We start from the raw sequence: 17,636 nt of genomic DNA on the forward strand, positions 1-17,636 counted from the left end.
TTAAAAAAGTGGCATTTTCTAATTCTTTCACTGAGTTACGTACTATAACACACTTCTATCCCACTACGAATAAAGTTTCATGAAAACTTAATCATATAACACCTATATCTAATGCGGTTTTAATGAAGGTATTGTATAAATAGAATTAACAAAATTAATTATTGAAAAACATCGTATACTAAGATAGGATGAACAATTTTTCTCAATGAAATTGTGATTTTGTAAATCTCAAGTCAATATTGAGATCAAATAAGATTTCAACTTTGGCATATTTCTCTGTAATACTGATTAAACAACACAAAACTTCTTTTTATCGAATACGATAAATGAGAATGATGCTTTAGGTCAGGTGAGTGGGGCTTCCAGGCGCGTTGCGCCCTCTAGCCCATAAGAAATTTTGCCCAAGACCCAAGAGGAGGACCGAACCCCAGCCGACCAGCCGGTGACAAAACCAAAACCGTTGTTATTTACATCATATTAATGGTGTCACTTTTTAAATGTCACTTTTCACAAATTATATATGTTTTCATGTTTTGTCACTTGTCTGTCACTTTTCGGGTAAAAAATTTTTATTATTATATATAAATGAATTTTACAAAACCGCCGTTACCGTTCTTTGGAAATAAGAGTAGATGTAAAGATATTATATTGAGAGAACTTAAGAAACTACCGAATGGTCTAACATTTGTAGATTTGTTCGGTGGAAGTTTCTATATATCCCATTTATGTCATACCGTATTTCCTGACTCAAAGATTATATGCAATGACTTCGACAACTATATGGACCGTCTCAAACATATTCCAGACACAAACAATATATTGAAAGAGTTAAAAGAAAAGATACCTATAGGTGAGATGGAACGTATACCATTAGATAAGAAAAATATTGTGAGAGAGGTTTTGAAAAAAGCAGAATATATAGACTGGGATAGTATATCTGCTAGACTATTATATAGTGGTGCTATAAGAGTTCATGACATTGAAACACTTATGTCAAAAGTTTTATATCTTAACTATACAAATGTTTTCAAAGAGAACATAGAAAAATATATTGAGGGTATAGAGTTTGTGAGATGTCATTGGACAGAGTTGTATGAAAAATATAAAGACAAGGAAATGTTTTCTTATAGTGGACCCGCCGTTCTATAACACATGGGATTTTCAATACCAAGTAGACTGGACTTTGAGAGACTCTTTAGAAACTTTAGACGTTATACATAACCATCCATGCTTTTACTTTACATCCGATAAAAGTGGTTTGGAAACCGTTATGAGATGGTTAGAGGACATACATGACTATGAGTTTATATATGACAAGATAGAATATGAGAGAGGTCCTATAAACTGGAGAAAGTGTCACAATAAAGAAATTTTATTAGTAAGTAAATGTGGTTTTGAAATAGGACTACTTGTTTTAGGTTTTTTCCATTGTGTCATTTATTTATTTGACGTGGCAGAAAAGTACAGAGAATATGAAGATGAACCAATGCCTGCAAATGTTCAGTATATGTACTCGTAAGAGATATTTTTATCTAATATTAAATGGACGCACAGAACTTAGCGAATGCACAGCAACCTGGACAACCAAACCCAGAGAATATTCCAAATGAAGTTAGAATACAAACTGCAATGGCAAACTATGGTCAAGTGCCAACAGATGTACAAATGCAAACTGCCATGTCAAATGACACTGCGTTAGGTTTGCCACCATGGTATGCAAATATGAGATGGAAAGAGTTTTATACAAACCCTGAAGTGGGATATAAACAACTTTATGCAGATGACGCGAACACAGGAGTTGACCCAGAATATGTTTTCTACCAGAGGAGAAACAGAATGTATGAGCTCCAGTTAAAGAATGCTATGGAACTCAACAGGAAACGTAAGAGACTAGGCGGACATTAGATTTTTACATATAGTAAAATGGGTTTCTTCAGTAAGATAGGAAACTTCTTTCGAAATGTTGGAAGAGTTATATGGAATGGAATAAAATCTGTCGGAAGAGGAGTATGGAACGGTGTCAAAAATATTGGTAAAAGAGTAGGTCAGTTCGTTGGTATTATACCTAAAGACCCTGAACCAGAAGAACAAGCTCCTGTTATACAACAGCCTGAACCTGCACCACAGTCTAGTTGGCAACCAAATCCAACACCTCAACCGTATTAAAAAATTATATTTTATCGTTCGATAGTAGTTGTATATGAAACTAAGTTCTAAGTAAAACGCATGGTATAATGGAATTATTCTTTTTTCTTCCATCTGTAGTAAACCATACTTGAAAGTCTGAAATACTTCACTCGGCGGTTCATATAACTTTGTAGATTTTTCGTAAAAGTCATTCATCAGACATAAGAAAGAGTTTGCGCACAAGAAAATGAAGCATGAACAATAATAGCATCTGGGTCGAAAATATTTTCATATGTTCCATTAGGTTTTCGACTTCATAATAGTCCGGTGTACTGGATATGCTGCAGGCTGATTTAACATCCTCATAAATCTATACCATGCCAAGTTGTTATATTTTGTAGAAAATATAAACGTTTCTCCAAGGTCTTCTATTTTTTGATTTTAACAGTTGCATTTTTCCTGTCATAAATAATATCGAGATGGTATTCTCCTTCGTCAATGTTAAACTGGTTTGCATATTCAATATAGATATCGTTTATTTTTTCTTGAAAAGCTTGAAGAGTTGTTCTAAGTTTATAAGCAAATTAACTTGTAAAAGTTTTCCTTGTTCAATTTCTCATACATACGTTTTTCTTTGTTATAGTATCGAACTTCAAAACCGACCGTAAATGAGAAACCATGTATGGCTTCTGAAATGAACTTCATTCTACGAAAGCCAATAGCTTTTGTGACGGATGGGTCTCTTAACCATCTTAATGGGTAGTCAAAACGATAGCCTTCATGCTTTACGGTATCTGTCTCAAACTTTTGACCGACATTAGTAAAAGTTCATCTAATGGTTTAGTTGTAGCAACTCTAGAATTTTCTTTTTCTACTGGAAGCATATTTTATCTATAATAAAAATGTCAAATGAAACAGCGTCTATGAGAGAAATACAACACAACCGACAACTCATTATGCAAGCTCTAAATAAGAACACAACAAACTTTTCAAACTATTCTAAGATATCTGAGTCATTGAAAGGGGTGACTTAAAACTGACAATAAACCCAATGACAGATGAGTTTCTATTTCAAGACAATAAGAACAATACTGTCTGTATAAATCCAACAAAAGGAACTTTAAACGAGAAACCTATAAATGAACTTCTTTTGAAAGCAGATGTTTGACAACAAAGCTGACAAAAATATGTAGACGATGCAATAGCAAAAGAAGAAGAAAGAGCTAACAATGCTTATGCAACAAAAGAACATACTCATCCTGAACTAGCAGACAAAACATATGTTAACAATAAAATGTCAAGTGAAGTGACAAGAGCTGAAAACGAATATTCTAAAAAGACTCATATACATTATATTAACCAAATCCAAGTCTTAAGGAAACATTAGAGACAAAAGCAGATAAGACTCATACACATTCTATATCTGATATTACAAACTTACAAGAAACCTTAAACAGGAAAAGTGACGTTGGACATACACATACCATTGCAAATATTACAAACTTACAAGAAACCTTAAACAGGAAAAGTGACGTTGGACATACACATACTATTGCAAATATTACAAACTTACAAGAAACCTTAAACAGGAAAAGTGCCGTTGGACATACACATTCTTCTGAAATAACAGACTTAAACGTTAGCCTTGAAAATAAAGCAGATAAAACATATGTCAATGAAATATACCAAAGTTTGATAGGAACAAAAAATATTGAAACTATTGTTGGTGACTTTTCTGTCAATGAAGAAAATAAATATTTTAGATGGCAGTGTACAGTCCTTAAAAAATGGTACACGGTATAAACTCATTCCGAAAAAAACAATGAAATGTATGTAAGCTATAAAAAAGAATGATGGTACACAAGTTAAAGTTCCATTAGACAACAACTGCTACTTAAACTTATATGGAGACGAACAAAAGAAATATTTAAGAGTTTATGAAATGGTGGATATGATATTACCTGACCCAGCTCCGGCACCACATTATTATGACTATGGAGATGACGACAGAACACCACATGTAGATGAACAAAAGCTAACATTATATTGAGATTATTATAGATATAAAAGATATAATGCAATAGAAAAAACGAGAATAGTATATTATTATACAGATGACAGAAATAAATATTATAGTCAAGATTTTACCTACCCTGAAAACATAAGATTATATTATAAAAAATATTCTGACACAAACCAGAAGAAACCTGAAATAGTTGCACTATATTTTAAGTTCAAAAGAGACAATCCTATAATATCTCATATGTTTGATTTAATGAACCCAGTAGGTTCTATTTATACATCTATGGATGCAAGAGGTCCTCAAGTAATGTTTGGTGTTGGTGCATGGGAACAAATAGTCGACAGGTTTTTGTATTGTGCAAACTCTTCAAAGGAAACAGGTGGAAGTAAAACGATTTCAGGTGAAAATTTACCTGCACACAGTCATTACATAGATTTAAGTACATCTCAAGCAGGTTGGCATAAGCATAGATATTGGGATTGGTCAGGAATGACAAAAGGTAAAGGATATGATGTTAAAGACGACGTTAAGTTTGCTATAAATTGTTACTGGATGACACTCAGGGAGAAGGAAACCATACACATTTCGTTTCAGGATATACGCAAACAACGGGACAAAGTAAAGAATACATGCCACCTTACATGACAGTTTACGCATGGTATAGAATTGCTTAGTCGTCATTTTCAACTTCTTTAGCATATTCGTCAGGAGTTGTCTTATTTTGTTGGAACTGTCTTTGAAAGTATACCACCTTGAACTTTGACAAGTTTGAAACGAGGTCTGACAATAGTAGTTTTATCTTCTGCTTGCAGTGTGTACATTTTGCCATGTTTGCCTAAAACTTCATAATATTCTCTTGTATACTTTCTTCTATTTTTACGAACACGAATGTGAGTACCTGTCGGGTTCCCATTGTTGTCATAGTCAATAGTATTTTCATATGGGTCGCGTTTAGGTATTTCTATTTTTACTTTGTCACCTTTCTGAAGTTTGAAGCCCGGCATTCTTTCTTGTTTGTCTCTTTTGACTAAATTATTAAATATATAGTCTTTCTCTAAGTCAGGGTTGTTTTTCATTTCTTCGGGGGAGTGGTTTCCCAAACCTTTTTGTTTACGGTTATTGTAAATATTTAAAACTTGTCTCATCTTTGCCATGGAGAAGTGTCTATACTTGTCGTCATATGACATTTCATTTGCTTCACCACCTTGTGGTTGGTTTAAGTCTCTTAACATTTTTATACAACCGTCAATGACACCAAGAGCAGAATGGTTTTGGTCGACAATGAAATATTGGTTTACATTTTTTGAACGCAGATAGTTTTTTACATCATCTGATTTGAAAGAACTTTCACAGTCAGATGTCAGTTTTGTTGGATGGTATTTGTCAACGAATATTGTCAAAGCAGTTTTCACATCTAAAATATTTTTGGACCATAATGGTATGGCTTCACAGTATCTTGTGTTTTGACCAACAAATATTAACCAGTATGGAGGTCCATCTGTTCTAACTCTCGGAATGTTTTCCAAGATATCCATAAACCAAGCATTTGGTGTTGAACTAAAGATTTTTATCATAAGTGCTTTCTTTGTCGCTTTAGAAACATAGGGGTCCTTGTTTGGATTCGTCATTTTTTACCCTATAAGAAATGGGTTTATTTGGCGCATTAGCAGGAGTTGCATCCAGATTTTTACCCGCAGTGGGAACAATAGCCAGAGGTGCATTTGGAGTTGGAAGGAAGATTTTGAGTACATTAGGTATACTTAAAGAGAAAGCACAACCTATTATACAAACTGTACAGAAAGGTTGGGATGTAGCACGAGATGCAACAAATCTTATTCCAAATCCTGAAACAAGAGGAAAAGTTCAAGGATGGATGGACAATGTAGGAAGACAAGCAGGAAACTATTATAACAAAGCAAATGACTACTATAACCAAGCAGGACACTATATGGACCAAGGTGAAAGATTCTTTAACAGAGGATATAACCATGCACAACAGTGGGTAAACAATAACCAACCTCAACCGCCTCAAACGTGGGGAATGTAAGTTTTTTAATAGATGAAATGAACAATGCAGCATTGAGACAAATGAGTTCAAGATGGATTTGTCGGCTTCCAGCATTTAAACCGATACCATATAGTCAGGCTCAGCATGTGAAACTGAATGATATTATTAAAGGAACCATCCCACCTCCACAACAACAACCAGTTGAAAACAAACCAAACTAAAATTTTTTACTGAGATGAAATGACCGAAGAAGTTGAAACGGTAGATTTGACACCACAAACAAAAAGTTCAGAACCATTGTCAAAACCTGTCAAAGAACTTACAGATGAAGAGAAAAATTCAATAATAGAAAGTGCCAGGTCTGGAAATACAAACCCTAACTATAAAGTCACTTTTCATAGAAATGGAACGGCTAGTATCTCAAAAAAGAAACAGACTCTCACAAATAAAATATTGAAGTCTGAAGGAGCTTTCGAGACAACAGATGGAAAAGTTTACTTCACTGACCAACAGTTCATTATAGAACATCTCATTGACTTAGAGTCGAAATATTCTAAACTTTACAACAAACACAAAAAGTTGAAAGGAAAACAAAAACAAATGGCATATGATATTTATGAAGATGTTGACGACACAACTGTTCCTGCAAGTGAAGTAAAGTCAGAGGAACCGAAAAGTGACGAAAAACCGATAGAAGAAGAAAAACCAAAAACTGAAGATAAACCAAAACCAAAGTTTAGTTTCCAAACTAAACCAAGTCAACCTTCATTAGCTGGTATGGGTTGGCGTCAAAGACTTATGGCAGCAGGCGGTTATGTAAAGTAAAGAAAAAAATATTTTTTTATTTTTATAAAAATGCCCCCATATAGAATGGATAGAAAGTCTGCTAGAATAAAAGCAGAGTTACAAAGATATGGTTGGAGAGTTTCGAAGAATTTTAAATATAGGAAGGGAAGACCCATAAAAGTCTATGACAAATTGTCTGGTCTTCGCTACGAAATGGATTTGGAAACAGCACGTGCCAATTATCCAAACAGACTAGAGAGGTTAGAAGAAGAACGTCTTATGGACATGCCTTTCGATGTTAGTGAACCTCAAGTTGAAGGACACGACGGCTTTGCCAGATTCTACTGGAAACATGACGAACAATTGCATCCTTTGAGAAGGAAAAAAGGAAAAGGTGAAGACGCACATGCTCCCATGGAAAGAACAAGATATGCATATGAAAAGTATCGTGAAGTTAGAAGTCAAATTACATCTGGTCGAACCTTTACAGTAAACTTTGACGAAGGAAAGAACAAAGAAGGCTTCATGGGAGTACTTGCTGCAATTCAAGACGGAAATAAGAAAGGACACAATCTCAGATTGACCATAACAGATTTGGATGGTCACATTTACTATGCACATGGCAATGAACAAACAGCCGCAAAACTTCTTGACGCTTTCAAGACTACAAAGAGAGAACAAATGGTTGACTCCGACTCAGACATTTTGAATGCAATTGAAGGAATTGCAAGTGTCAAGTTCGAATGGTACCAACCTAACCCTCAAGCAGTCAGACAACATGCTGGATACTTCCCCTTCATAAATAAGTCTGACATTGACTTGACAAGGTATGGAATTTACAATTCAATTGAAACAATTGTCAATGAACCTTGTATTCTTACATGTCTCAGGAACTCTGGTCTTGTTACAGATGAGAAGATGAAGTATCTTGAGTCATGTGTGAAGACAAGGTACATTCTCAGAGGTCAATTGGCAAAAATTGCACCGTTGGCAAATGTCAATATCCGAGTCAACATACCTACAGCTAAAGGTTCTTCACATGACGACTATGTTGTTGACAAAGACTTACCATGGTTGAAGATTGTCCACAACCACTTCATGTTGAACGAAAGTCTTACAAACCCATTCTTTGGTAAAAGTAAGTGCAACATTGTCAGAGCTGTAAACATTCTTTTCGAGAAAGGTTTGTTGGAACCAATTCCAGATGACAAGCTGACAGAAACTTTTGTACCAAAAGACGAAACAAACTTTTCATTGTTAGCAAGACCAAAAGTTGTTCCAGACAAAGTTCTAGTACAAAAGAAGTACACAGTTCCACAAGGGGGTATGTTCGGATACCAACCTGAACCAGAAGAACTTCCAATGAGGTTGCAAGAACTTCAAGATGCTATAAACAAACTTCCATTGAGACATCCAATTGACGTCAAATTGTATTGGAGAGCATCTGAGTTAGGTCAGAAGGTTTTATATGAAACAGGTTGCTTCGACGATGTTTATGAGATAACAGGAGAAGTTTCTCAGAAGATAAGAGACTCACTTGAATTTCCACAAACTGGACCAATTGGTTGCGACAAGTTCGACTCAGATGAAAAGATATACTATGTCGACCTTAACGCTGCATACATGAGGTTTGTCCAATATATTCCGACTGGAATTCCAAACGAAGATGGTGAGTTCCCGGGAAGGAACTATACAGTTGGAAAAGTCATACAACAACTGTATGATATTAGGAAAGCTTCAAACCCCAAACTTGCAATGACACTCAAATTGCTTATGAATTCGACATGGGGATATTCCATTAAGAAACCTCAAGAGATGAAGAGTAAACATTATGAGAAGGTCGACAACTTTGTTGAAAGGTTTTCTCCTTTTGTTTTGAAGTACGAATTCACTCAAGGTCAAAGTGGCTTAGTAACCACATTAAAACCTATTGTCGAACATTGGTCTTACCCTCAGTTCGCAAAAGCAGTCCTTGACGAGTACAACAAATTCTTCTCCGAAGTCAAATCCAAAGTCAAGGTTTACTATGAGAACATTGACGCACTCATGACGAACGAAGAAGGATACAACAAACTCATTGAAATGGGAATGGTCGGTGAAAAGATGGGTCAATTCAAATTGGACAAAATTTTCACCGAAGTTCATGTCCTCTCCAAGCGTAAGTACTGGGGTGTTAAAGAAGATGGTGAAATAGTTAAACATTGCATGAAATAAAAAATTTATTTTTTAAAAAGTGACATTTTTTTAATGGCGTACATCCCTGAGCGCTTCGTCCAGTTCAACCAAATGTTGGTCTCGGACCCAGGCAAGAGATATTCCAAGCCCGAACTCGACCGTCTCTTCAAAGAATGGATTGAAGACTACAGAGGAGACGAGTGGTTGACAATTGAATTTGCTCGGGCTTGGAATTGCTACAGAAGGGTCTTAGACGTGGACCCAAGACTCACGTACAGAGGTTGGGATGTGGTCTTCACATTCCAAGATTGGTACGAATACCAAAAATAAAAACTTAAATTTACTTGGGGTTTCCCCCTAAAATAATTTTTTTTACTCTTAGAACCACTCGAGGTTCTCCTTACGGTTGTTGAGCTTGTCACCGTCAATGTGTCTGACCTTCGTCTTCTTGTCTGGATTTGGAACCCATTGAATTGCGACAAGCTTGCCCATGGAGATTGAACCGCGATTCCGAAGGTTAAGGTTCAAGTGTCCCAAGTTGTTGAGGACTGGGGTAAGAACCTTGCCTGTCTCCTTGTTGCGGATTTGGTATGGGTAGGGTTGGGAAATTTCGTAACCGTCATCGGCAACAAGGGTTGCCCATGTAGCGGCTTCAGGAACTTCTTCGTGTTTCTCTTCTTCCTCTTCTTCTTCGACAATTCCTTCTTCAATTTGGTACTCACGAAGTACGGTGTTGCATGTTCTGTCCTTTCCGAGTACCTTCCAGATGGCGTCTATCTCTTCGAAGAAACGGTAGATGAGTCTGGCAAGGTCTCGGTTCTCTCTCTCGTAATTGCGCAACGATTCTGAGAAATCGTTCAGGCATTTCTCATTGGAAGCTTGGTTCATGAGGACATCGGCTTTGAGATTGGTCATCTCTGTCATAAGACTACTTTGGAGAGTCTTAATGGTGTTTGTCAGATGAGCTTTCAATTGGGCAATTTGAATTTGAATTGGGCGCTTGTCTGGCAACCTTGAAAGGACATCTGCCATTGTGTTCGGCTTCGGTGCTTGTTCGGACATCGAAAAAATGAAGTGGTTTGAGAATGGCGGTTTTACTTCAAAAAGCTTGTTATGACAGTTATGTCATACAACAAGTTTAAAATAATATCTTGTTCTTCTTCTGAACGTTTGTTGTCTCTTCCGATAAAAGTTTCGAACATGAGAACCAAAAAACGTTTTTTGAGATTGCGGAAGAGTTCAGGCAAACGTTCATATTCTGGATATGTTGGGAGCAGTTCAAAACATCTGAGCTGACTTTCGGACAAAATTGGGACAATGTCAGAAAATTCATCTTTGGTCGGACTGCTTGAAGGTAAGTCCCTTACATGTAAGTAGCTCTGGTAAAGTCTTCTCATTTCTGCTAACTTCTGGAGTATAGCTTCGTAATTTAAGAGTTTTAATTTTAATTGTCTTATTCCTCTCTTGACATCTAAACGGTAAGTATCCATGAGGTCAAGAGTAGCTTTGGTAGCTTTAAGTGGAGCTATCTCTTCTTTGACTTGTGCAATTTTGGTTGCAATTGTGGTTTGAGCTCCTTCAAGTTCGCCGTCTATGTCGTTCTCAACACCTTCAACCATAGCTTGAAACTCTTCATCGGTCCATTGAGTTTGGTGTGGGACGAATTTAACTTGCTTCATTCAAAAAATGAAAAAAATGTTTTTACTCTAAACGTGCCATATAGATGGCTATAAGAAACTTACCAGAAGGCTTCTTCTTCACATGAGACTCTGGTAACTTGAGTGTTGGTGTTGGAGTTCTTGGGGGAGGTGGGTCTGTAATTTCAGTTATCTGACAGTCGCAACAACATCTGTCAGAAGTACAGTTTCCAGTGTCTGTAAAACCAGCACGTATTATCCATCGACCGAAGCGATAGTCGCAATCCATTCCTTCTACATAAGGTTCACAGTTGAAACAATTGTACTCATACCAGGTGAGTACGAGTGTGAGTAAAAACATAAAAAAAGTGAAGTTAAACGTTAAGGTTTACTGAATTGGTTGGATGTCGCCTTCTGAGGTTATGAAGAACGGCCGTCCTGAGAAGTGGAACAGTGCTCTGAGAATTTGTATAATTCGTGGAATTGGACTCTCTCTGTTTGGAAGTTGTATCCATGGGCGCTTTGCAAAGAACTTGAGAAGAGCTTCTTTCTTCATCTCCTTTATGTCGTCTACAGGAGTGTTTTCTGGTATTTGTAGGACAATTCCGGTTTCAATTTCGATTTTCAGCGCACCTCTTCCAGACAACCAGAAGCCGAGGGACTTGTTGGCTTTGTCCTTGCCCAAGTACTGCTTAACAACTTCATTTATCTCTATAAGGTAAATTGCCTCATCTAATGGCTCGATGTTGTCCATTGTTCTGTTTCAGAACTAGTCTTGTACTTTTTCAGAACAATCCTTGTACTGTTTCAGAACTAGTCTTGTACTGTTTCAGAACTAGTCTTGTACTTTTTCAGAACAATACTTGTACTGTTTCAGAACAATACTTGTACTTTTTCAGAACAAGACTTGAACTTTTTCAGAACAAATTTCCCGTAAAAGCTCTCAATTTGTGAGAAAAATTTTCTGTTTCAGAACAATACTTGTACTTTTTCAAAACAATACTTGCACTGCTTCAGAACAATACTTGTACTTTTTCAGAACAAGACTTGCACTGCTTCAGAACAATATTTGTACTGTTTCAAGACAATGTCCGACGTACCACCAACCGAGTCCATTCCCAAACCAGAGGAACCTAAAGCACCAGCCCCTGCACCTCAGTTCCAACAAGGACCTCCGAATTACTACCAATTTCCACCTCAAGGTTACTACCCACCACAAGGCTTCCCGAACTACCCTCCTCAGCCTATGCCTTACTGCCCCAACCCTTGGATGTTTATGCAAAACCCTGCCCCACAATTCCAATCTCAATCCAAGAGAGACCAAGAGTTCGAGGAAGGTCTGAACCGCTTACGCAAAGAGTATGCTACTGCCCAATGGAAGAAGACAGGCTCTCACTCTCTTCCCTCAAATCGACCGATTCGACTCGTACCACAGATTCGGTTCGTGACCGTGAAGACTACCTCAAGCAGTCTGAGAGACTCTTCATCCTACAACCATTTACAGTTGGAGCTCTCAAGAACATGCGCAATTACGAAGGTCAGACACCAGCTGGAGACCGCAAAACAGACGTGCTTACAAGAGCAGTCCAACTGGTCAAGACAAAGACTGAGATAGTCGACTTCATTCTTGCAGCTTGCCCTACAAGTAAAAAAATAAACAATTACGAATTAAACTTTTTACTCTTTCTTTTCTGAGTTGTTTAGAGCTGGTTTCTCTTGTAGAAACCTTTCGTACTCTTCCATGGTCATGTAATTGCGAATTTGGTACGCAATTCCAGGTTCGTTGTTTTTGAACCTGATGTATGTAACGCTTCCATCCTCCTCAGGGAAGTAAGCTGCTAACATCTGACCAAGTTTTCTCGGTGACTCGGAGCTCATAAAAATGTCACTTTTTAAACGTTAAGTTTTTAGTCTTAATTTACCCTTTGTTTGTCAAGGTAGTATTGGAGTGCAATTTCTCCAAATTCTCTGTGTCGGAGTTCTTCAGCATTTTCCAAGGTGTACCTGGAGAACTCAAAGAAGTTGTCAAGAAGATACTGCCATGCTGCTCTTCTGAGTTCGTCGGTATTTTGGAAGTGTTGCACCTTCGAGTCTTCGGACATGAAAAAAATGACACTTTTTCTATTAAACCGTTTTGGCATTTCTCATGAGTGAGTATAGTTCTGCCGAACCATTGGAAGAGAAGAAGTACCCTTGCTGGCAAAAGACAAAAATAGTTGCCTTAGTTGTCATTGCAATTGTACTCGTAATTGAATTCATTGTACTTCTCTTCACGTACATAAAACTCAAGGACGGCATATGCTTTAAGAAGCTACCATCTTACTAAGACTAAACACTTAGATTTTTCAAGCTTGACTTTTTACAATTTGAACTTTGTTTGCGTAGATATGAATTCTGAAAGAAGTATGAGGGTCTTGTATGACTTTGTACTTCTCCCATAGTTCATGTCTGTCAAACTTACCTGCCATGGACTCTTTCATAAGTTCCATGAAATCGTCTTCGGACAATCCGGGGAAAAGTATTATGTCAGTAAGTATTCTTTTAACATCCTTACTTAAACTCTTTGCTGTCTGTACACAAATGACAACTGAGATGTTAAAGTGTCTGAGCTTCTTAAGAATTCGACACATATCTTGTTCTCTATTCTTTAACAAAGGATGAGAGGCGAAATCATCTAAGATAAGAAGACATCTATGAGGGTAAGTCTTCCAATCGTAAGATTGCAATTTCTTCGAAATGTATTCTATCTCTTTCTGTTTGTTTCTGAAGTGTTTCTTCTCTAATATTCTCTGCATTTCCTCATTAGGGTCTTTGAACTTAGAATTTATATACTCATTTATAGCATTATACTTCAAAACTCTTCTTTGGTACTTCTTTATCCAATCTAACAACTCAGTATCCTTTATACATACTAACTTAGACTTCTTTATAATATCTTTGAACGAATTGACGGTTTGGTCAAATTGACCAGAAGTCGAACAAATAACAACTAACTCATAGAATGGGTTCTTCTCATCTAGTTCTTGTTGTTGTGCAGCCATTTTAAGATAAGTGAAAGTCTTACCCGACCCAGGTGGTGCAATTAGACCTGTTATACCATTCTGAGCAAATAAGAACTTTTCATGTATAGGCTTTATCTGAGCATTTTCTAACTTCCTCTTGTTCTTGTCTAAAACATTCTCAAATTTCTTGTCAATGTCAGCAAACTTTTTTTCTAACATATTTTTAGAAAAATTAAAATTTTTATCTTTTAGAAAATGTCTAGCGATTTCGCTATCTATATTCGAGACAAACTTTTTGACAGCAAAACATCTGTCGACCATAAAATCTTACATAGTGTAAACAAGAAAGGTGAATTTGTTCTAAAGTTCTGTTTCTGGGAATATGACAAGAACCATAAAACATTACAAAGAGCAGTCTTAAAATTTGTCAATGACAGACTTGTTGACAGAGATGACGCCGATTGGAAAGATGAAGTCCAACAAAAGTTCTTAGAATGCAAAGAAGACACATGCGCTGTTCTTGAAGATGAAATAGAAAACAGAATAGATGAGCTATTAAAGGACAAAGAACTTTTACAGAAATATGGTTCTGAGAAATTTGACATAACTTCACCAGAGAAGAAGAAGAAAGAAAAGAAAGAGAAAAAAGTAGAAGAGAAGAAAGAACCTGAACCAGTTCCAGAGAAAAAGAAATTTGACATGTAAAAATAAAATTTTATTTTTAGAACATTTCTGGGTCAATGTCAATGTTCTCTTCCTCTTTAGGAGCAAACACTGGCTTAGACTCTAAAATCTTTTTACCCAATTTACCTTGAACTTCTACAACTTTAGACTCATAATATTCATAGTCGTCTGTCTTCTTTGGTTCATAAGGTATAACAAGTTTGTATGCTTTGCCTTCTTTAAGGTTTGAGAACCTTCTGTCAAAACTTTCTTTGACTGTTAACAAACCTTCTATGTCTAAGTCTTCAAATTTCGCACCATTTTTAGTCACAATAGCAAACTTAACTGGTTCGATGTTCCAAACTTTGCTGAATGAAGACTTTTCAAAATGGTAGAAGTAAACATTCAAATATGTGAATGGGTCTAGTTCTTCTTTAAGTCCTGACATGTACTTGTTTACCGAGATGAATTTCGTCATCTTTTCTATCGGATAAAAAAATATTTTTTTTAAAATTTACTCAGAAAAATTTTTCTTTGTATATACACCATTCTGTACGTCTAAAAGACTTTTGACATTTGCCAAGAATGTACGTTTAGAAGCTGCCATATAACCATATTCTTGACAATATTGTTTATATTCATCATATAAAGACTTTTCATCTAAACACTCAAAGTCGCTTTCTTCTATGAACAGTTCATATACACTCTTGTTTGCTTCTAACAATGTTTGTCTCTCTTCGGTATGTGGAATTTGTCTTGGATTGAACTTAGAAATATCTAATGTCATGAAATATGAGAACAAGTGGTTGTAAAAGTCAGATGTCAAAGTTTCTGCTAAGTCGTCAAAATATTCTGTATCTTGCATATGAGAATCTGACGTTCTGACAACTACATATCTTCTGTCAGAACTTTCTAACTTCATCGGAACAGCATTGTTTGAAACCATAATGAAGTTTGCAACATTTTCACAAACTCTTTGGTCTTTATACTTTCTTTCAACAACTCCAACTTTGTCTGTTATAAGACTCTTCAAAGCATCTGAGTTCAAAACTTTTGTTGTATCTATACTTTGAAGTTCATTGCAAACTATAAGTTTCATATTCTCAATTGAAGAGTTAAATTTACCGCAGATGTTTTCTAAGTTTGTCATATTAGGGTTCGAATAACCTTCTAATAGTTTGCATAAGATATCTGTAAAGAATGTGTTCTTACCTGTTCCTTGTTTTCCAATTATAATGAGAGCAGTTTCATTTTTAGCACTTGGATGTTGTAAGATATTTGCAAACCAACATAAGATATACTCATAGACTCTTTCGTTTCCATTGCATATAATTTCTTTGACATGGTCTAACCAAGCTTCTATAATATTTTCTTTCCATTCTACTTGTTCGTATTTATATCCAGTGAAGATAGAATAGAAGTTTGGAGAAGGTGTATAGAACTTTATACCTCGAACTGAAAAATCTTCTAACTTTGACAATAAGATATCCCAAGCATCTAACATCTTCATTCCAACTTGTACAACTTTTATTTTCTTAAGTTTCTGTCTACATTCTTGTTCAGACACTATTGTTGCTCTTGGTTTGTTAAAGACAACATCCCATTCTTTCATGACATAACATTCTGGGGCAGAGTCAACATAAATGACTAAACGTTTCAAATTCTCGACTGCTTTGTTATAGTCTCTAAATGGACACATATTTCTGAATGCTTGGAAGTCATAAAAATCTGAAACATCTATTCTGTACATTTTTATAAAAATAAAAAAATATTTTTTTATTCTTGACTTTGTTGTTCCATTTGTTGCATTTGTTGTTCTTGAGCTATTTGTTGTTGAAGTTGTTCTTGTAATACAATACTTTCACCAGTTGCATCTTCCAATTCGAAACTTTCTGCCGTCATTGACAAATACATAGGACATAAAAGTTTTACAGGAACAAAGTTTGCGTCAACTAATGTCAACGTTATACTTGCCAAAGTGTTTGAGTTCACTAAGGTTGAAAATTCTGCATTCGAATGAACAATAGGCAAACCAGCAGAGAAAGTATTGTTTATACGCATAAGTATCTTTTGGTCATAATAGTTTCTGTCGACATTCGAATAACACTTTGAACCTAAGTTTGAAACAATATATAAGATTGGTGTGCTTAATGTCAATGGAATAGACATTCCTTGTATGACACCTTTTCCTGTTATAGGAAACTGTTGGTAGTAAAAACCAGAAATAAGTTTTGTATTATAGCTCATATCGTTTATAGTAAACTCAGTCGGACATCCAAACATAATGAAACCTGCTCTAGTTGCAGCACATGTTACACCCGTACTTAAAGTATTAAATAAGTCAACAAAACCTGTTGGTGGTATATCTGAGTAAGTATCTTCAAAGGAGTATTTTTTACCATTCACAACAATAAAGTCTTCTGGTGTCAAAAGAGCAAAACAGGCTTTAGTCGTCATTGTGTTTTAAAGGTTAGTTTACAATATCGTCCTTGAGGACTTTGTAAGTTTGTTGTTATAGAATTATATGACTCAGGGTTTTTAGTCGTAATAGTATAAACCATTATGTCTTCTGCCATTTACTTAGCAAATAAATTTTAATGAAATGTTGTGGTCGTCAAATATTTTATAACGTCTGGGAAACTATATTTCAGTTCAACGTTTCACCTCCTTTCATAACGTATATCTTGTCAATGCATTATATGAAACACCACAGCAACTAATGTCGGGTTCTATTTCTTTGATGTTTATATCGTCTGCCTCTGTCAAAAGTTTTCAATAGTTCTTTCAAAACTTCATGAGGTGCAATGACATATGAGTTCACTTTTACAGGGTTGGTTCGACCAAGTTTAACATTATACTTAAAGCTTGACAAATCTTCTCCTGAGTTTGAAGTTTGTCTTTCAGTTGTTGTATCGTTTCGAATATCTGCAACAGAACTTAGTCTCTGTTAACTTCAGGATATGTTGGTTCTTTTACAGGAACATTTTATACCATCTTCGTCTTCGTATGGTTTCCCCACTTCAACATCTCTGTCTTTGACATTGACAACAACACTTTGACTGTTTTTTGAGTTGGTGAATTTAACTTCACATCTGCCACCGCATTAAACCTTTTGAAACACTTACGCTTCTATTTTTCGGAAATGACATTTTACTTAGAATAAAAAGATGGACGTATTCGGATATCTTATTGAATTGAAGCAGAACAAAGTTTAT

General features: G+C 35.9%; 19 protein-coding genes and 3 pseudogenes across 22 annotated transcripts, besides 1 other annotated feature; 12 read left to right on the plus strand and 10 right to left on the minus strand.

Annotated features, from left to right (window-relative positions):
* Nucleotides 1-1,542: 1,542 nt before the first annotated feature.
* Nucleotides 1,543-1,905, plus strand: TVAGG3_0225130 (uncharacterized protein; the record flags this gene model as incomplete). The annotated part of the gene is made up of 1 exon (XM_051227117.1): nucleotides 1,543-1,905. One exon carries the CDS (start codon nucleotides 1,543-1,545, stop codon nucleotides 1,903-1,905), a length of 363 nt encoding a protein of 120 aa, XP_051112103.1.
* Nucleotides 1,906-1,923: 18 nt separating this feature from the next.
* TVAGG3_0225140 (serine threonine-protein phosphatase family) lies at nucleotides 1,924-2,166 on the plus strand (the record flags this gene model as incomplete). Its single annotated transcript, XM_051227118.1, has 1 exon — nucleotides 1,924-2,166. One exon carries the CDS (start codon nucleotides 1,924-1,926, stop codon nucleotides 2,164-2,166), a length of 243 nt encoding a protein of 80 aa, XP_051112104.1.
* A 1,329-nt stretch (nucleotides 2,167-3,495) lies between these two features.
* Nucleotides 3,496-17,636: part of a mobile genetic element that runs on past the window's edge.
* On the plus strand, nucleotides 3,955-4,824 carry TVAGG3_0225160 (annotated as a pseudogene). The gene has a single exon. A coding segment is annotated over exon 1 (870 nt).
* TVAGG3_0225170 (uncharacterized protein) lies at nucleotides 5,112-5,685 on the minus strand (the record flags this gene model as incomplete). The annotated part of the gene is made up of 1 exon (XM_051227119.1): nucleotides 5,112-5,685. A coding segment is annotated over one exon (574 nt), but the record flags the coding sequence as incomplete, so codon positions are not given.
* TVAGG3_0225180 (uncharacterized protein) lies at nucleotides 5,796-6,197 on the plus strand (the record flags this gene model as incomplete). The annotated part of the gene is made up of 1 exon (XM_051227120.1): nucleotides 5,796-6,197. One exon carries the CDS (start codon nucleotides 5,796-5,798, stop codon nucleotides 6,195-6,197), a length of 402 nt encoding a protein of 133 aa, XP_051112106.1.
* On the plus strand, nucleotides 6,215-6,379 carry TVAGG3_0225190 (uncharacterized protein; the record flags this gene model as incomplete). Its single annotated transcript, XM_051227121.1, has 1 exon — nucleotides 6,215-6,379. The coding sequence occupies one exon, from the start codon at nucleotides 6,215-6,217 to the stop codon at nucleotides 6,377-6,379; it is 165 nt and encodes a 54-aa protein (XP_051112107.1).
* On the plus strand, nucleotides 6,399-6,969 carry TVAGG3_0225200 (phage tail repeat-like family; the record flags this gene model as incomplete). Its single annotated transcript, XM_051227122.1, has 1 exon — nucleotides 6,399-6,969. A coding segment is annotated over one exon (571 nt), but the record flags the coding sequence as incomplete, so codon positions are not given.
* On the plus strand, nucleotides 7,029-7,306 carry TVAGG3_0225210 (uncharacterized protein; the record flags this gene model as incomplete). Its single annotated transcript, XM_051227123.1, has 1 exon — nucleotides 7,029-7,306. A coding segment is annotated over one exon (278 nt), but the record flags the coding sequence as incomplete, so codon positions are not given.
* TVAGG3_0225220 (uncharacterized protein) lies at nucleotides 7,359-8,310 on the plus strand (the record flags this gene model as incomplete). The annotated part of the gene is made up of 1 exon (XM_051227124.1): nucleotides 7,359-8,310. A coding segment is annotated over one exon (952 nt), but the record flags the coding sequence as incomplete, so codon positions are not given.
* TVAGG3_0225230 lies at nucleotides 8,776-9,158 on the plus strand (annotated as a pseudogene). Its single transcript has one exon. A coding segment is annotated over exon 1 (383 nt).
* Nucleotides 9,192-9,449, plus strand: TVAGG3_0225240 (uncharacterized protein; the record flags this gene model as incomplete). Its single annotated transcript, XM_051227125.1, has 1 exon — nucleotides 9,192-9,449. One exon carries the CDS (start codon nucleotides 9,192-9,194, stop codon nucleotides 9,447-9,449), a length of 258 nt encoding a protein of 85 aa, XP_051112111.1.
* On the minus strand, nucleotides 9,498-10,151 carry TVAGG3_0225250 (HNH endonuclease family; the record flags this gene model as incomplete). The annotated part of the gene is made up of 1 exon (XM_051227126.1): nucleotides 9,498-10,151. One exon carries the CDS (start codon nucleotides 10,149-10,151, stop codon nucleotides 9,498-9,500), a length of 654 nt encoding a protein of 217 aa, XP_051112112.1.
* Nucleotides 10,214-10,798, minus strand: TVAGG3_0225260 (uncharacterized protein; the record flags this gene model as incomplete). Its single annotated transcript, XM_051227127.1, has 1 exon — nucleotides 10,214-10,798. The coding sequence occupies one exon, from the start codon at nucleotides 10,796-10,798 to the stop codon at nucleotides 10,214-10,216; it is 585 nt and encodes a 194-aa protein (XP_051112113.1).
* Nucleotides 10,821-11,117, minus strand: TVAGG3_0225270 (uncharacterized protein; the record flags this gene model as incomplete). The annotated part of the gene is made up of 1 exon (XM_051227128.1): nucleotides 10,821-11,117. The coding sequence occupies one exon, from the start codon at nucleotides 11,115-11,117 to the stop codon at nucleotides 10,821-10,823; it is 297 nt and encodes a 98-aa protein (XP_051112114.1).
* Nucleotides 11,145-11,510, minus strand: TVAGG3_0225280 (uncharacterized protein; the record flags this gene model as incomplete). The annotated part of the gene is made up of 1 exon (XM_051227129.1): nucleotides 11,145-11,510. The coding sequence occupies one exon, from the start codon at nucleotides 11,508-11,510 to the stop codon at nucleotides 11,145-11,147; it is 366 nt and encodes a 121-aa protein (XP_051112115.1).
* Nucleotides 11,844-12,405, plus strand: TVAGG3_0225290 (annotated as a pseudogene). Its single transcript has one exon. A coding segment is annotated over exon 1 (562 nt).
* TVAGG3_0225300 (uncharacterized protein) lies at nucleotides 12,434-12,634 on the minus strand (the record flags this gene model as incomplete). Its single annotated transcript, XM_051227130.1, has 1 exon — nucleotides 12,434-12,634. The coding sequence occupies one exon, from the start codon at nucleotides 12,632-12,634 to the stop codon at nucleotides 12,434-12,436; it is 201 nt and encodes a 66-aa protein (XP_051112116.1).
* TVAGG3_0225310 (protein of unknown function, DUF4106 family) lies at nucleotides 13,102-13,551 on the minus strand (the record flags this gene model as incomplete). Its single annotated transcript, XM_051227131.1, has 1 exon — nucleotides 13,102-13,551. The coding sequence occupies one exon, from the start codon at nucleotides 13,549-13,551 to the stop codon at nucleotides 13,102-13,104; it is 450 nt and encodes a 149-aa protein (XP_051112117.1).
* TVAGG3_0225320 (uncharacterized protein) lies at nucleotides 14,014-14,463 on the plus strand (the record flags this gene model as incomplete). The annotated part of the gene is made up of 1 exon (XM_001301238.2): nucleotides 14,014-14,463. One exon carries the CDS (start codon nucleotides 14,014-14,016, stop codon nucleotides 14,461-14,463), a length of 450 nt encoding a protein of 149 aa, XP_001301239.2.
* TVAGG3_0225330 (protein of unknown function, DUF4108 family) lies at nucleotides 14,480-14,899 on the minus strand (the record flags this gene model as incomplete). The annotated part of the gene is made up of 1 exon (XM_051227132.1): nucleotides 14,480-14,899. The coding sequence occupies one exon, from the start codon at nucleotides 14,897-14,899 to the stop codon at nucleotides 14,480-14,482; it is 420 nt and encodes a 139-aa protein (XP_051112118.1).
* Nucleotides 15,324-16,171, minus strand: TVAGG3_0225340 (uncharacterized protein; the record flags this gene model as incomplete). Its single annotated transcript, XM_051227133.1, has 1 exon — nucleotides 15,324-16,171. A coding segment is annotated over one exon (848 nt), but the record flags the coding sequence as incomplete, so codon positions are not given.
* Nucleotides 16,198-16,878, minus strand: TVAGG3_0225350 (uncharacterized protein; the record flags this gene model as incomplete). The annotated part of the gene is made up of 1 exon (XM_051227134.1): nucleotides 16,198-16,878. The coding sequence occupies one exon, from the start codon at nucleotides 16,876-16,878 to the stop codon at nucleotides 16,198-16,200; it is 681 nt and encodes a 226-aa protein (XP_051112120.1).

Source organism: Trichomonas vaginalis, chromosome IV (assembly GCF_026262505.1).
Source record: "Trichomonas vaginalis G3 chromosome IV, whole genome shotgun sequence".
Taxonomy (NCBI): Eukaryota; Parabasalia; order Trichomonadida; family Trichomonadidae; genus Trichomonas; species Trichomonas vaginalis.